Consider the following 18,237-nt stretch of genomic DNA (forward strand, 5'->3'; position numbering starts at 1 on the left):
AAGGTGATATGCCACCAAAGCACCTACTGCTCAAAAGACAAACAAAAGCTATTGAGGAATGGACACGGTATGTTATGAAAGCCTGAAAGTGAAGCCACTCAAAAGGCAGATATAGCCTTGCAGCAGAACCTGGAAACTAAGTGATCAGGGCCTGGGTTACGCACTGCATAGAGCCAGGTCTTGGATGGTGATTAATATTTAACAGAAACTGTATTGCGAATGGAGCAGTGGCTGAGGGTCCAGCAACACTGCCTCAGCCCACTGACTTGCTCCCACACAAATAACTGCTCGAGGCTTTGCTGGAATTTATGTATTGAAACATTTATTCCCGGCTTTTTTCTGGAGACTCAAGGTGGCTAACAAAATGGAAACACAAAACTGCCATTAGAAAATAATACCAATAGGCAGATATATAATGTAAAAACAGCCTAAATATATTAATGTCTCCATCAGCCTCCACAAAAAGCTTGCTGAAACAGGACACTTTTAGAAACTGCTCAAAAATAGAGAGTGCCTGTCACATCTTTTCAGGTACATCATTACAAAATCAGGTACATTCTCCAATCTGAGGAAGAGTGGTCTAATTGGAGGGTATAAAAAGACAGAAGATGCACAAGTGGCACATGGGAGTATAATGGGAGACACACTCCATTAGTTATGAGGGTCCCAGGCTATAAAGGATTTTAAAGATAAGAGCCAGCATCTTAAATGGGCCCAGATGCAACAGAGACATTGAAGAACAGGAGCTGTTGATCAATCCCAGGCAAAAGCTAGGTTGAAGCTTCGAAGCCCTGTGAAGCTTCCAAGCATAGTGAAGAGCACGTTACACCCACCAGCCTCTCACTTCAGAGCGCAAGCCAAGAGGTATTTCAGCTCCTGCTAGCCAACAGAGGAACTTTCAAAGTTCTTCCTTTGAGCATGTCATGTACTCAGAATCTGTTTGTCTGATCCATAGAAGGACTGAGGTAGTGCCTCTGTTGCTGCTCAAAGTTACAGGAATGTAGCTCTGAGCTGAACATCGGAAGAAAAGTTCTGACAGAGAGAATAATTTGAAAATGGAGCCAGTTTTCTGCCAGTGGGTGGGCAACCCTCTTACAGCAATGCTCTAACTTTGGATTTCCTGCCTTGACTGGGGGGAGGGGGACTAGATTACTCCCACTGTTTAAAATTGAGGGGTTGCATCCTATTGCTCCTCTCAGCAAAGTCCAAAGACCTCCTCCAATTCAAGTGGCGTTTCTGCCAGTGAAAACCACTCATGTTGGAAGAAAGCTCTTAGGCTGGAGGAAGGCTTCAGCCTCTGCTGAGCAGAGTGGCAGGATACAAGCCTATCATTTTAAAAAGTGGGAGGGTATAAAGAGCCTCTGCCTGGACTCACATGGGAGACAATGGTTATCATGGGGGGGGGGGGAGATATCCTTGGGGATCTGATGCTATGCTGGGGCCACACAGGATGCTTCTGCAGACTGAATTAGATTCCAGTTGCCTTAGCCTACCCCAACAGCAGCACTTGCTGGAACCCACTGTCCCAAAATTACACAGGGTGTGCTGCCAAACCCTACGCTACTTGCTTCAGAAGTTAATCGAATTGAATAGGACTTACTCCTCACTAGGCATGCGTAAGATTCTAGCCGTAATCTACTGATGGATCCAAAAGATTTCCACATCCTATTCATTAAAATCCAGACCAGGCAGCATGACCACCCCCAAACAGACAGCCTTCCCCCCATTCTTGTTATGAATATTCTCCAATGGGACATCTAGGATGGGAAGCAGGGGTGTGGTGGGGCATGTGTTCAGAAGTGCTCTTTTCATGCACAAGCATAAGCAGCTTCCATAGAGCCTGCTCCCACAGCCCACCTGAAACTGTGACCCTATCCTGCCCCACCAACCCTTCCTTTTCCTGACTTTTTTTACAGAGGCCCAGCTGGAAGCATTCTGTACCTCCTCCTACAGCGACTGCAAAGTCAGGATGAAGGCTGGTCTCTCATGACTTAACAAAGCAACCACAGAAATCAAAACGAAATCTTAAGGGTGACCGTTTAAATTAGCCAATAAAGACACTTGCATTCATGTATTTGGCTCCCTTTCAAACACTCCCCATTACTAAAGCACAGCAGAAATGCAAGGAAGATTAATGAGGTTTTAATGAAGAGCTGCTGCCAAAACACCGGCAATCTGGCAGAAAGCAAACGCTGTTCCATTAAATTTTTCTCAGGTTCTGCTGTTTGCTCCCCTTTGCATATGATCTAAAGTTATTTGATCTAAGCACATTATGTATTTCCCTGGGATCTCTGCAGAAGGAGCATTCTTTACCATGTAGTCACAGAAGGAAAAAGGCTAATATAATTAATCAAACCAGAAGATGAGGCTGAGACACACTAAAGCATGCAAAGCCTCCCAGGCACGCCCTCTTCACCAAGAATATTTGCACACACTTACTCTGACCCAAAGGTCTGTTTTGTTAAGTAGAGACGGTACTCCTCCCTGTTGGAGGAGATTTCCTATTCACTGCAAGGGAGAGATACAATCTGTATGAACATTCTTATTCTATCAATAAGAATGAGGACTCCACAGATGGATTTGACTATCTTTAAAGGTTCACAAGGGGTATCTGTGTGAGTCTGCATGCATCTGATGAAGTGGGCTCTGATCCGCAATAAATTAGTTCATCTCTAAGGAGCCACAAGACTGTCATTTTATCTTTATAAGGATATTGGTGGAGAGTGGCTATTCCAAGTTGAGTGCTGCAACACAGAATGCTCAAAAGTGGTAGTGCTTAGGTAATTTTCACAGTTTACTGCTCTTTGCATTAGAGTTATTGTTTCCATCCCAAAATCACTAACACAGTGAACAATCCAGTCAAAGTTTAAGTACTTTTAATTCCTGTTCATTTCAATGAAAAAGTTAAGTACATGCTTTGCTATCCCAAGCTAAAACAAAAAGATCAAAATGTGCTTATTTTGGCTCAATCACTCCAAAGATTGTACACCTGTACATATTTGCAGGGTCTGACTCACAGGACCTTATGGATTCTAAACTAAAAAATCCTGGATTCTCCAAGAAGGTCTCTGAGCAACCCCCCCCCCCAAACAAAAAACAAACAAATAAAAAACACCCGAACCAATGCATATTATGAAAAGCAAAGTGTACTTACATGGGTCAGACTTTGAGAATGTGTCCTTATCCAAAAGATTCCTGAAATAAAGGACCAAAGAGAAAGGATTACAGAAGAGCCTGGATATATCAGTTTGCAACATATGAGCCAAATGGATCAAGTACCTCATGTGTTTCTGCAGGGAATCTGAACTGGTTCTCTTAAAAACAACCCACACTTTCAGAAGCTTTTAGAAGAAAAGTGCTCAATTTGTTTCAAAAGTGAAGTGAATCATTTTTTAAAGTTGACATTGCCTAAGAATGTTTCCATTTATCATCATCAGATTCACACATTCATTCAGCGTAGAGAAAGTGGTACAGATTATTAAATGGAGGTTGTTTTTTTAAAAAAAGGTCAAGATGTACCTTACACCATTGCAAAAACTGGAAGGGTTTAAATGATCAGAATCCAAAAAATACACCAGCTTAAACTGGCTGTGTTGTAGGATGAACTACAAAAGTTCCCAGTACTTGGCCTGAAAGTACATGATAAAGTGACTGTGCAGAAGCTAAGTGGATCTAGTTCTGGCCATTGCTTGGAAACCAGATGGCCTGAGAATCCTTGAATTCCATCGAAGGAAGGTGTAAATGTAAATTAACAACAACAGGAACATGTGAAACTGTCTTATACTGAGTTAGGCCACTGGTCTATCAGTACTGTTGTTTTTTTTTTAAAAAAAAACAGAAGCCCAATAGCATATTAATGACTAAGAACATTTATTCCATGAGCTTCTATGAGTCAGAGCTCACTTCCTCAGATGCAATGAAGAAATAAAACTATTTTCTTTATCTTTATGCAGAAAATTACAGAAGGGGGGGGGGGAGGAGCTGAGCAAAGAGAGGCCTGTTCTGACTGGCAGCAGCTCTCCAGAGCCTCAGTTAGAGGCCTTTCATGTTACCCACTGCCTAATCATTTTAAATGGAGATGCAAACTGGAACCTTCTGCATGCAAAGCAGACACTGTACCACTGAGCCACGTGCCCTCCCCAACATTTGGAGAGGTACTGTTTGCCTTCTTGCTTCAGTTTCTTCGAAGCAGGAGCACAGGAAGCTATCCTTTGGCTTCAAGGAGACCTAGAAAATATTTATCCTTAACGTACACCAGCAAAAAATGACCAAGCATCATGATCTATCAAATAAAAATGTATCTATATTGACTATCTTCCTTATTAAATATCCATTAACTTCATCATTCTGAGAATTCTTGCTAAAGAAACTAGGGAGAATTGGTAGCTGTGGACGCATTTGTGTTGTGGTTATTGATTCCATACTTGAGCTGCTTTCTTTTGAGAACGTTATAGAATCTAAACACAGCAGGCAAAAATGTCATATTATGCCAACTTTACATTGTAGCTCGGAACATTTTCACAAATAAAATAAAGATCTGTTCCATTAGGAGCAGGAATTGCTTGGCATAAGAGAACTTCATACTGGACTCACTCCTACCCTGTGCAGACTGTGCCTTTCATTATGAATCTGCCCTGCTAAAGTTGATGATGAAGCTAAAGTTGGCCGTGTGGCCTTGAATGTAAATCAAGAGTACCAGGTGGACACGCCCCCATGACCACTTGTGAAGAATGGCGGGTGTTCAGATGCACCTTTGTGAACTGAAAAAAGGGGTGTGTATTCAGAACATTTTGTGTGCCATCAAATCGCAGCCAACTTATGACAGCTATCTTGACCATCCAGGTCAGGGCATTCAGAACATAACCAACTGAAACTGGATCTAAACAGATCCTGTTCCTTATCTTTGATAGAGTAGTCTGAATGAAGTTATTTTTGATAGATTTTTGGTAGACAACTGAACAGGCCGCATCTGACCATTATTGATTCCACATTATGTTTGGTTTTAATTCCCCAGACACTGGAACACCAGTAGGATTGTGAGGGGAACAAGTGACTCAGTAGATACATATCTGACAGGAACCTCGTCCATCTGAAACACTTAGCCCATATTTGTGCCAAACTGGATTATTCCAATTAGTGTTTCTCCAAGTAGCATTTTCTCAATCATTGCACCAGCTCAGAGGCTTTCTCAAAGCATGGGATGCTTTTGCCTGAGCTATTCCATTATCAGGGACAATTTTTTTCAGGGAGGGGGTTGAGGCAGAGGTTGAAGGTTTTCTGTTCTGTCTGTTCGGCTGACAGGAAGCTTAGAGTTTTAAAGTTTCTACCTATAATAAACAGTAAATGCATATAAATGACAGCAGTAGTGAGGAAAGATCATAACATAGGTTGCTTCCACAGGGGGATTTTGCCCCCCCCCAACACACACACTGTATTTGGGAGTAACTATATGTTGTAATGCCCAATCTAAGCATGACTCCCATATTTCCCTCAATAAATCAGATTTGGCTGTGAGGTGGCTGTGGACATAATGTTTATGTGGACATTCCACTTTCAGCCAATCTGGGGAGGGGAGCTGAGCTAACCCACATTCAAGATGGCATGGGGCAGCTCAGCACATCATCCCATTTCTACCCCTTTTAGTCCTTTAAAGGGTGTTTCACTTTTCTAGCTGAGCCATGTTTCAACATTGCAGTGCTGCAGCCGGACTCAGCATAAATAGGGAGGGGGAAGGAAAGTTGGAGACTGTGAGGGGTCCAAAATTGCAACTCATCTCTGCTTCTATGCAGTTGTGGTTCAGAAAAGGGGTGGGGCAGTAGCAGCAAACACCATGGGAATAGCTGTGTACAGGAGCTGTTCCCACCTGTTCCCGCCCTACTTGTTGTTCCTTCTTTGCACTTGCTTGTAGAAGCAGCCAGAGGGAAGAACTTCACATTCAGGATTTGTCTTCTTCAATTGTAATTTATGCAACTGGGGTGGGGAAGCCAATATGCAGGATTCTGTCCATTCATGGATAAATTAGGGGTGTATGTTTTTAAACATCAGGGTTGCCAATTGAAAGCAAATCCTGCTCCCCCATTACATAGATATGCTGAACACTTGTCTAAGCATTTTTCTCCCAGTCTGTGAGAATTGCACAGTGCCAAACAGAGCTAGACCCTTCTTAGCCCGTTTAAGTTATTGGGCTTAGAGAGGGCTAATTCTTCTTAGAGCTGCACTGTTAATTACTTCTAGAACAGACACGCTTTCTCCTATCCACCTGAAAGTTGGGATGGATGGAGGGACCTTTTGGTGAGGGGTACAATCCCTGTAAATTTTATCGTATTTGGTAGGGGGGGAAACACCTTACAGGTGAAAATATAGTTTCAATTGAAACTATAGGGAACATTCACTGAATACAATTATTCCAAACAAGCATAACAGGGATATCAATGAACCCAAACAAAATTATTAACAAACAAATTTAAATGAGCCTAAGCCAGCAGCTCTTTAAAGATCAACATGATTTCCAGGGCATAAGCTTTCAAGTGTCAAAGCTCCCTTTGTTAGATACCATTCTTTGTCAGATTTGTATCTGAGGAAGGGATCTTTGACTCTTGAAAGTTTACGTCCTGGAAATCTTGTGATCTGTAAGACACTACTGGGCTACATATCTTAAACTTCAAGATGTTTTGCTTTCCCTGAAAGTTCCTGAAATCTGCCCAAATTTCCCCACATCTGGGGAAATCTCTGAGGGATTCTGCCTGTTGCACACACAATAATACAGCTTTAGGTCCTGCAAAACCAGTCCCCACCTACAGCCCCAGCCCTCTTAAACATCCGTTCAAAAACTTCTGAGAGCTGTTTAGCATTTTTGGTTCTGAATGCAGCCAGCCACGACTGCGATAAAGATGTAACCAAAACAGTCAATGAGATCCTTTACTGAGCTGGAATGAAGTCTGGATCGGGCCCTAATGGCACTGGAGGCAGCAATGAATAGCAGAGATAATGAGGGATTAAAGAAGGTTTAATAGCATTCCAGCTTCAGAGCCAGAACTCCTGTGAATGTTCCTTTCAATAGCTTATCTTCAAAGCATGCAAGAGCACCAATTAAATGTAAGAAGATCTACAGGCTGAGTGCAGAGGGAGCTCATTTCAAGTCACTGGCATGCTCATTCCAGGAAACAATATTTCATTGCTTTAGTGGCAGTGGCTCGAGTTGGCTTCAGAGATCGGAGCAGGTCAAGCTGTTGCTTTGGAACAGAAGAGAAAGCTGCTCTAAGTTGGCATAATCATGTGAACCAGTAACTAGGGAAATATTAGTAAAACTTTGGGTTTTCCATGTGTGATTACTGTTAAATGAGCAGCCAAGATGAGTAGCAAGAAGATGCTGGACATCACTCTTCCCAACTATGGCTGAATGTGGAGGATTTGAAGGCTGTGGAGTAGCATATAAGAAACCATGATTATTGAGTGGTTCATCCATTGTAATTTATTCTAAGCAATCAAAAAAATTAGGGGCATCTTGAGAAAGATGATCTGTCTTCTTGTCATAGGCAGTGGCAGTTAGTGAATAAGGAAGCCGCAAAAACTCAGTTTGATCTGTTAACATTATAGATGGGATAGAGAAATTCTGGGAAACTGTCAATCAATATTGGACTTTTCTGGCATTCACAGATGCAATGAGAAGGCAGGATTGGCACATCAACTCCCCCCCCCCTTACTTCCTAAAGAATACTGCAAAACCAAATTCTTATTCCACCACTCCAAGTTCTGAAATGCACTGATTTTTTTCACCACAGAAATCTGGAAGTAAAGATTATTTTTAAAGAATGAATGTGCCATTTCAATGACTGTCCTGCTGCATCACTTGGTACTGGATTCTTTAGACGAAGTAAGTGACTATGAAGCACTCTGAGCATTAAAGCCAATATATAAATAAGAGAGCTGAGTCCTCCTTCTGTAATGTTTTAAAATGCAGGTTTTATGGGTCTCTAGTTATAATCTTGAAATGATGCTGCTGTTGAGTAGGGTGTCCTGCCCTGTAGTAACAAACTGCACTTATGGCTGGAAGATTATTTGCAGAGACAGTATAATTTGTGTGGGTTGCTGTCACAAATTACCCCAATGACCCATTAAGCATGAAAGGAACAAAGAGAAAAGAAGCCCTCTCATCTCAAGGGGACAGAATTACACATGGTGAATGGATTGCCTTACAAGTTTTTAAGCCTGAAGCAGAAGAATAGGAGCAAAGGGGAGAGTAAAGGGGACCTAAAAACAGAGGCGGGCTGAGAGGAAGGCACTGAAAAGGAAAAATCAGAAAGGCCAGAAATAAAAAAAATACAGTAATTCCAACCAAGCGGGAACCATTTGTCCTTCTGCTACTAATGTTGCCCTTTTGATGCTACATAAAATACTGCTTTCCTTTCAGAATGGTTTCCTCTGGGAGATCCTGATACATCACCCTCTCGCCTCCTTTCACAGTATCTCTCATTCCCGGAATGATAAAAGGCCCATTGGGATAAAACAAAACCTCCTCCAGCCTCTTCATGCATTGAGCAATTATGACTTTCTGCTGCAGGACAGGGCTTGAATGACTACCCCCCCCACACACCCAATAAGCTAATACATTCTTGGCAGGATAAGCAATACAAATGTTGCCAAAAGCATACCAAAAAACCCAACCCCAAACCCACAGCAAATGAACACCACAGAATGCAACTAAATCATACTGCAGAGATGGTATCAGAGTTATTGTAGAAAATGCTAAGGTAAGAGCAGTTCACAAAAAGCCGTTCACAGGAGAAAGGACCACACAATTAAGCTTCCAGTCACTAGAATATCCAGACAATTTCTCAGTGAAGGATCTCAGTTCATCCTGTCTCCTCATTTTGTGTTGTCATGGATATAGGTAGAACTGTAGGGAAACAGTTGCTGGATATGACCAAGAAAGTTATTCAAAACACTTATCCACTCAGAAACAGGGCTAGCCTAGCCCGATAACTAGACTTTCTACAAAGGGAGTCTAGAGGCCTAGAATATAACAACCTTGGAGAGGGGCATAAAACTATAGAGTTGTATTGCCATGTGTAGATTGAAAAGCCATCTAACTCATATCAATATATACAATGTACCAAGGCACAGGAACAGAGTATTTGAAAATGGCAGGAATATTTAACTTCATAGAAGCTGGCAATATTATTCAAGGATAGTTGCATTGGCAGAGGGCCAAAAGATATTCAGATGAATGAGAAATTTGTAATCACTCATTCTACACAGACCGTTAAGATAAGAAGTAGCAAGGATGAACTAACTATTGTTATATGTTTCAAGAAGATGCTTCAAATATGGATAACCATGTTTGGTGTATGAAGTCGTAAGATAATAAGTTAGCCAAGAATTTGAGTCTTTGAAGTGGGGCAGAACTCTTGTAAACAAAAGATTCTGAAACCCTATTAATATTGCAAGATAAATTGATCGAGAGCTTCTTCTTTGTTGCCTGGAACCCCCGCCCAGGACTTGGACATGGACCTTATGTGGACTGTGCACAACTTGGCACTAAGGCCAATCCTATGCATGGAAAGGGAACTTCGTGGGACCAGCAGGACAACCCTCAACCAGTGCCCACAAGCAACTCTCCCTGGGACCACTCTGGAGTAGCCACTCTGCACCCAGATCAACATGCCTGCTCGCCAAGATGCCAACCACTGCTGAGATCCCTATCAGAACTGAGACCAGTAGTGGGCCAAGGAGAAGCCATGTTCCAGGAACAGTTTAAAAAGGAAACAAAAGGACAACTATTTTCCTGTGGGAGCCATGATACGCCAGCATTCCTGTCACGAACCACTTGCTAGGTGTGCCTCCTGGTATGTAGATGTCATTGTCCAGCCAAAGACAAAGACGTGAAGCAAGACGCCCCTGGACTCTGTTAATCTTGTATCAAGATAAATCGCTCCAACCCATCAAGCCATGGACTATCAGAAGATCCAATCATTTCCCCACCCGTTCTTCTTCCTTGCCCTTTTGTCCCTTCTGAGGTGTCGCAAAAACAAACATTAGATTCCAAAATGTCCACCCCGGATTCCCACTATGTCCCACTAAAACGGCACATTAATTACTTTTGTTAAATTGCCTGAGAACCATTTATGAGGCATGAAACCCATCCCGGGTCTTGCCTCAGGGTAGAAATTAAAAGAAAAAAGAAGAAAATAAAAGTTAAAGCAGCACAAGCACTGGGAATCACTAACTTGTGTTTAGTTAGTGATTCATGGTTCTTGTGCTGCTTTCAATTTTGGGATAGAAATTGGCTATTTAAGACAACCCTTTCTGGTCACTAGTCAGATGCTCAGACCCCTCGAGATCTCACTCCCACTCCATCCCACCTTGTGTAGTGCTGGTCCCTACACTAGGCATTCCGCTCCTCACTGCCAAATTTCTGCTTCTTGACAGACAGGTAATGTACCACCTACCAACGATCTTGCCTGATAACACAACTGTCTCTATATTCTTTCCACCCTTTGATTTCCTAGTTCTGTATTGAACCTGTGTGTGATTCTTAGACACTGTATGCTTGACGGTTCTTAAGTAAAAGCCTTGATTCATTTTGAAGTATTTGTCTCCTCAGTTATTGTGCGTGCTCCGAAAACTCTGACCCTGGTATACACATAATATATGCCCATTGCCCATCTAACTCCCCCATCCTTGAGGCAATTCAGCTAACATCTGTCTGTGACCTTTATATCTTTGGACAAGATACTTTTTGGACTCATATAATTGTTATCCTTTAATGATCTATGTAGTTATAATGAATGGTATAAGTTTCTGTTGACTGAGTTGATATCAAGAATATTTAATAATTATTTTGCAATAATAAAGGCTTAAAATGGAAGAAGAGACCCCATAGTTGTATTACTTGTGCACAATACCTGGCAATGAACCTAAGACATTATCTGTGGTGTACCTCTTGTCAAGAGTTAAATGATTTGATATAGGAAAGCGAACTAGACACTCAGGGTATCTTAAGTGCTTAGTTCTTGTGGCCCTTTCTTACATGCCCAGGGTAATGCCGATCGCCACTTTGTGGTCATGGAGGCAATTTTCCCCAGGCCACTTTGGCTAGGGATCCTGGAGGTGTTTTGCCATCTTCTGGACATGGAGCATGGGTCACTGGTAGTGTGAGGGGGAGATAATTGTGAATTTCTGGCATTGTGCAGGGGGTTGGACTAGATGAACCTGGAGGTCCTTCCAACCCTATGATTCTATGATTCTGAGTCTGAATTAGGCCTGATCCAGAACAGTGTCACACACCTGATTAAGAGGTACCAGACCTCTAGTGGCCTGGCCTGCCCCTTTCGGAGGCAATGCCATCCAGATTCTCCCATGTCTGTGGGAGACACACACAGCAGGGGTTTTTTTGGCTAGAGAGTCTTGCTTCAGCCGTTTATCATTCTTGATAATAAAATGATCGGAAGATACCCATTTAGGGTTGCCAGGCCCCCTCAACTTCCTGGCAAGGGATAGGGGCCTGGCACTTACCTTGGGAGAGAGGGGGTGCACACGCACCCCCACAAGCATGATGACATCACTTTGGGAGTGACATCATCATGCGGCCCCTGGGAACACACCCAGGCTTCGCAGGGGATCAAAACGGGCCTGATCTACGCCAAAACAGGTCTGTTTTGAGGCACTGTGGAGCGAAGGAGCGCTCCTGCGCTCCACAGTGCCCCAAAACAGGCCTGTTTCAGCATGGATCGGGCCTTGAGGTGCTGCAGAGTGCAGGATCACTCCCACACTGGCAGCGACCCCAATTCAGGGCAAAACGGGCCCGATCTCAGTGGCTGCTGCATACAGGAGTGTGTAGTGCTGCGGGGGAGCACGCAGGGAAAGTGTGTGCCCCCCTGCTGATTAGGTAATGGGAACGAGGTGATGCCAGGGGTCTGGCATCCCTATACCCATTTGTGCCTCATTTGGTGAGTTCGATGGAAAGATTTACTGCCTGGACTACATCCAAGTAGTGTCAGATGTCGGATTGCTGGAGGACCCAGGAAAGCAACATCATCAATAGCTGTGCTGGAGTGAACAGTCGACCCCTCCCAACTTCATTTACTAATTGCTTTCTTTGATTCCTTATCTCCAGTTTGGAACCTACAATATGGAATGGATTTATACAGCTTGGGTAAGAAAACTTCATTTGCTTAACCCTGGTCTAAACTGGAAGTGGTTTTTTTCACATTGGAAAATGAGAATTAGCAGAAATAAATATATACACAGGAGTTTGTTTCATTTATATTAGAAAATGAAAGTTTCCAATGGACCTGGGGTGACTTTTTTGCTATGTATTTGGAAGTCTATGCATTTTCTTTCTTTTTACGACCAGATAAGGTAAACAGCCTGGCGTGAGAAGTTAAAACTGCAGTGCGAAGAACAGCCTTGAAGATAAGCTGGCAGAATAACATCTCCCTGAAAGGCCTCTGTCATTTCGAAATTACTTTAGGGGTTTTTGGGGGGCGGTCGCTACAGAACTCCTGCTCATTATCACTATTTTCTGGATTTATGAGAAATAATACGCTGAAAATTCTATGAAATTGGACATTAATTATATTAAAATAATTGGATTTATTGGAACTGAACAGAGAAAGAATTTAACTCAGGGGGCTAGGAAAGAGAAAATAATAATAAAAATGGCTGAGATTTTTGTTTGCCTCTTAAGATATACCCAAAGAGTGGAAATGGACTGGATTGGACTGTTCTGAGTCTACATGAGATAGAAAGCCCAGATGTGAAGTTGGAATATATAAAGTTTGTGTTGAATTGGCAGCCTAAATGTGGCAATAAAATGTACATTAATAAAAGAAAAATAAATTAACAGGAGAAGCCACAACATAGGTTGTGAAGATTTGCAAGAATGGGAAGAAAGAATATTATTCTGGACTGGAATGGTAAGAGGATAGAACAGTCAAGAAGACATGAAATAAGAACTTCGGGAATGATTTTTTTATAAGCCTCATATGATATACCCAAAGAGTGGAAATGGACTAGATTGGACTCTAGTCTGGATTATTCTAGAGCAGAAGGGGAAGAGGATATAACAGTCATGAAGATGTCAATAAAGAACTTTGGGAATAAATAAATAAGGGATGAAGGTAAATAAAGGGGCCACAAATTTGTTTTGTAAAATTTATTTTAAAAGGAATTCCTAATCAAAATTTGATGATATAGGCTTTATAAAAAAGTGAACAAGATTAAAGGTTTGTAAATTAAAAATTAGAAAGGGAATAGAAGTATTATTCTATTATTTGGGGTGGTTAATGTATAATTGAAAGATCAATTTGTAGTTTAGACCAGAGTTGTATTTGCCAGGGAATATGACAGGGGGGGAAAGGAAGAGTACATATGGAGAAATGTTAAAGTGGCTTGTCTGTTGTTAATAGAGGGATTGGATTTGAATGATCTGGGCTCTAATTGGCTTCTTCAAATTTATAATTATATAAGGGATATTAATTGTATACATAGCAAATTGGAAACCCTTGATGACTCTGTGATTGAAGAAGAAAATGTATTAATGACCAGGCTATCTTAAAAGGTAGAGTTGAGATGTTAAAGAGACAAGATATACATATTGTATTAAAGAAAAAAGGAAAAAGGAAATTAATTAGACCACACGCTGATGGATGTGAAAAGTGAAGTGTTGTAGGGGAAAAACTGTAATGGTTAACAATTTGAGCTAGTTTTCTTTTTTAGTTCACTTTGTATAGGCCACTCTAGGCCTTTATTAGTTATTTTTACCTTCTTCTGTGTATTTTTTCTGTCTTTTCTGTTACCATTTTTCCACAATAAAATAAAAAGTTGTACTCAAAAAAAAAAAGACCTTTAGTGGACTAAAGCCCTTCTAAATAAAAAAGGTCTCTCTCTGGGTTGCATCCACAGCAAAATCCACTAGCACTTCAAGCCAGATGTTGTACAAGATCTTGAGCAAGAGGAACTGTACTAAATTCATCATTCATTACAAGATCCAAGTGGATCTGCTTAGGACTGCTCCCTGAGTCTCATGTAATTTTAAAGTCTCAAAAAAAGTCAGAAGCCAAGGAAATTAACACAATTCTTTTAAACAAGATTTATGGATACGTGCATGCATACATGAGTCAAAGAAATCTTCCATTTTAAAAATAATATGGACTGGATCTAGGGCTGGCGCGTCCATGGAGGTGGTGCCAGCAGCCACCTTGAGCACTGACTGGGGGCAGGGGTGCACGCTGTGGAGCTGGCGGCGGCAGCATTGCTGGCTGAGTAGGAGGGCTGGGAAGCCACCTGCATGCTGCCCAGGCTGTCTGCTGCACCTAGTCTGCAGCTGAGCTGCTGCAGCCTCCCAACCCTCCCGCTCAGCTGCCCTGCACTGCCACCACTGCCAGCACGTGCTCCCAGCTAGGTGCAGCAGCTGCAGGCCAGGCAGCCGGGGCGGTGCACGGAGCAACTGAGCAGGAGGGCTGGGAGGATGCACGTACGTATGCGTGCCACCCTGGCCACCTGCCGTGCCTGGCCCGCAGCTGCTGCGCCTGGCTGGGATTCTGAACCCCTATAAATATTGCAAGCTAAATTGATTGAGAGCTTCTTCTTTGTTTCCTGGAAACCCCGCCCAGGACTTGGACATGGACCTTATGTGGACTGTGCACAACTTGGCACTAAGGCCAATCCTATGCATTGAAAGGGAACTTCGTGGGACCGGCAGCCAGCCTTATCTTCTTAAATAGACTATGTACCTCTACTAGGTGTTGGTAAGAATTGCGTGGGGGAGTAGGAATAAACAATAGTCCTTTTCTCAAGACCTGGAATTCCACTTCTGTGAACCGTGCTTTGGAGAGGTTAACCACTTGTGGGTTCTCAAAGATTTCTTCTGGTAGTTTGGTCTGGACTCCTGGGGTTTGTACCCCTTGCCTGATCTTAACTCTCTGCTCAGGCCTAAAAAATTATCATCTCTTTTATTAGTAGACTGTCTGAAATTGTGTTAAGGGGGATAATTACTTGTACATCCTACATCATTCCCACCGGGGTTACTTTTGTCCAAATCCGAACTAGAGTTGAAGGTGGTAGCTTCCCAGCCCTCCCACTTAGTTGCCCCATGCCGCTGCCACCGCTGCCAGCACACAGCTGCGGGCCAGCCAGGCATGGCAGGTGGCCAGGGTGGTGCAGGGCAACTGAGCGGGAGGGCTGGGAGGCCACCTGCATGCTGCCCCAGCTGCCTGCCACACCAATGGGGCAGCTGGCTCGCAGTGGCATGCCCTGCGTGATGATGTCACATGCAGTGATGTCATCACACAGTCTGGGTACATGGGCACGGGGGGCCAGGTATCCGGCCTCAGGTGCCAGAAACTCTGGCACTGGCCCTGACTGGATCCATGCACATATACATAGCACCTACATCTCTCATTACATTATACCTGCAATAGGAAGTGCCCCCACACATTCACTGCTCCTTCACTCATAGAAGATTCCCTGTTGAATAACTGTATGAACCAGCCCACAAAATGTGATTATCCAAACAGGTCTAAGTGCTAGTAACAGCAATATATCTGTTGTTACCTGTTGATAGGATACAGTTCAGTTCTTACAGAACTTTCAAACTGCTAGTTACACACAAAAGAAATTCACTTGTGTCGAAGAAATAGTGGAAGAATGCAGCAAAAGCCAAAGCCAAATAAATTCATTTAACAGGCTCTAGGGGGGAAAGGCTTATATGTTATAAGCTAATTTTCTCAAAGCCTCTAAAATGAACATATTTTCCAGAAAAGATGAGAGAATAAACTCCTGAGTTCAAAACGATTCTAATAACTACTATATCTGAATTGTTCTCACAGACTTATACACTCTTTCAAACTTCAGTGTTATGTGGTGAATAGCTAGTTAACCATGGCCCTGATACATAATAGTTAGCTTCAGTTCCTCTATTCAGGAGACCAGCAGTGCAGTTCTAAGCTGAGTAACTGCCTTATAAGACTACTGAAGTCAAGTCATTAAAAGATAGCACTGAAGAGCTCTATTCACAGTTATTGCTGCTGGTGCGTAAGCTTGTTCTTTTGACATTTTCCGCTGGGCATCCTAACAAGTATGTGAATACAGGAAACAGAGAGACAGAGCCAACTGCAAGCAGAAAAGGCAATGATTAGATGGAAAGGAACCACACAATTGTCCCACATAACTGTACATAGCCATCACAGGGAAGTTTTTCTCATGCCACTAGAAGTGAGCATGTGCTTTTGAGGAGGATCTACCAAGTCTATAGACTGTCCAAAACACAGTAGTTCTGCATTAACAAAAAGCTATAGAAACTTAGACTGCATTCAGGCCATCAAGCTTTGGTTTGCTTGACCAAAATGAGCTTCTGAAGTCCCTGAGCACACGCATGCTCTTCTTCCCCTAATTCCATTTTCTCTCACACACCAGTGCAGCTAGAAGACATCCAAACTGGGTGAAATGACAAAACTGTTGTTAGTTTTTTGCCAACTAACCACATCCAAAGGGGATAATCTCCAATATACAGTACAGAGGAAAAGGAGGACATACAATCCGAGGAGCCCATACAACAACTCGGTATCTATTAATCAGTATTCACATTTCATTAGAACACGTTTCAAACTTTCCAAACATTGTCCATTTAATACATCATCATGATTATTAGTCCACCAAGATTCTTCTATTATATAATTTCCTTTCTTTCTACAGGCAAAGAACTGTCATGGCCACTCAGGTGATTAATAGCGGTCCATGGTATTCTTGAAAACTGAGCCGCTCCTGAAGGGAAGCTCTTGGCAAGGAGTTGGCAACGGGTGCGCCGGCTTTGGTTGTACCCCGTTTCGCTGTTCCTTGCTTCTTCACCAGCCTCTTTCAATTTGCCTGAATAATATATGTATATGTTCACAATAAATAATTTCCATAAATACAATAAATATGGTGGATAAATATGTTTACAATCAAGACATAAATATAAAGTGCATTCATACAGGTCTAATTACCATCTTACAATATAGTCATATACGTCTTTCTGACATATCATTCTAAATATAATTATATCAATGTTACCACAAAAATGTAATTCATTTTAGCATACACAAGGACATATTGCACATTAAATATAAAATCAGATCAGATTACTCACAATGTAACTCTTCAGTCGTCAATTTCAATGCATTGAAGTCAATTTCCTTAGTTTAAGTGTTGCAGCTAAATCATTTGAGACTCATATATGAAACGCTAGTCAATTACGATGCTTAATTGCAACCTCTACCAGAGCTGGTATATATTCTTAAAGAAATACAAACCTAGTTCAAAAATGGAGAAAAATCCATTTCCTGATTCAAACCTTTCGGGGCCAAGCTTTTAAGTCTAAAGAGCCACTTGATTTCTAATTGTAACAGTATTCTCCATACTGAAGGAGAGTCAGAGTGGCTGACTGACTAATGGCCTACTCTATGTCCTGGAAAGATGCATAATTTAGGACAATGAGGTCTCCCAAGAAGCTCTTGACTAATCCCCTCACCCATTTACCCTAATTAAGCTATTCACCAAACCTGGTAGCTTTTCCCATCCGGTATTCACAGGGTCATCAAGCACCATTTATATTTATAGTCCACCTCAGATGAACCCATTAAGCCTCTCTCACTTCATTATCCAGCTCCAGAAAACCCATTTAGTTATTGTTTTGGGGGCGAGAATGTCAGCTTACCCTGGGGAGCATTTTGCCCTATATCTGGAGTCCCTAGCCAATTCCAGTTCCAATAACCTTTATTGGCATAGTATACACATTGAAAAGAAAAGAAAATGGCAGTACAGCACAATTTGCCAGTTTGTCAGCATGAGAGCAGAGTGAATTTCAGGTAATTGTGACTCAGACAGCTAATAATCAGAAACAATCCCCCCGCCCCAGGAACCCAACAACAACAAACCCTCAGGTGTCACAATTGGCCTTCTCCTTTCAGTTTCTCCCCTTCACCTCTTCTTTTTTCTTTTCCAGTTTTTCTCTTTCTTTCGTCCACAAAATGATTGCCAAAAACTGCCACCTGCTCAGTAATTTCAGGAAGTCTGTCCGCTAACAGAAATTCTGCATCTCTAGTAATTGCTATCTCAAAGGTTTGGAGAAGGGGACTGATCAATTGTGAGCGCAGTTGAGTAAACAGCAGCCACTGTAGAAGATTATGCTGAATAGTGTCAGGTTCCCGGCAGTAGCACCTGCACAGTCTTACCTTGTAGGGAATGTCCTTTTACCTG

General features: G+C 42.2%; 1 protein-coding gene across 1 annotated transcript in view; it reads right to left on the bottom strand.

Annotated features, from left to right (window-relative positions):
• CPNE5 (copine 5) overlaps nt 1-18,237 on the bottom strand; it is a 222,879-nt gene that overhangs the window by 174,403 nt on the left and 30,239 nt on the right. Inside the window, exon 2 of the mRNA XM_054981740.1 lies at nt 3,155-3,195. Coding sequence (XP_054837715.1) covers nt 3,155-3,195 — 41 coding nt within the window. The remainder of the gene's footprint in view (nt 1-3,154; nt 3,196-18,237) is intronic.

Source organism: Eublepharis macularius, chromosome 5, assembly GCF_028583425.1.
Source record: "Eublepharis macularius isolate TG4126 chromosome 5, MPM_Emac_v1.0, whole genome shotgun sequence".
NCBI lineage: Eukaryota > Metazoa > Chordata > Lepidosauria > Squamata > Eublepharidae > Eublepharis > Eublepharis macularius.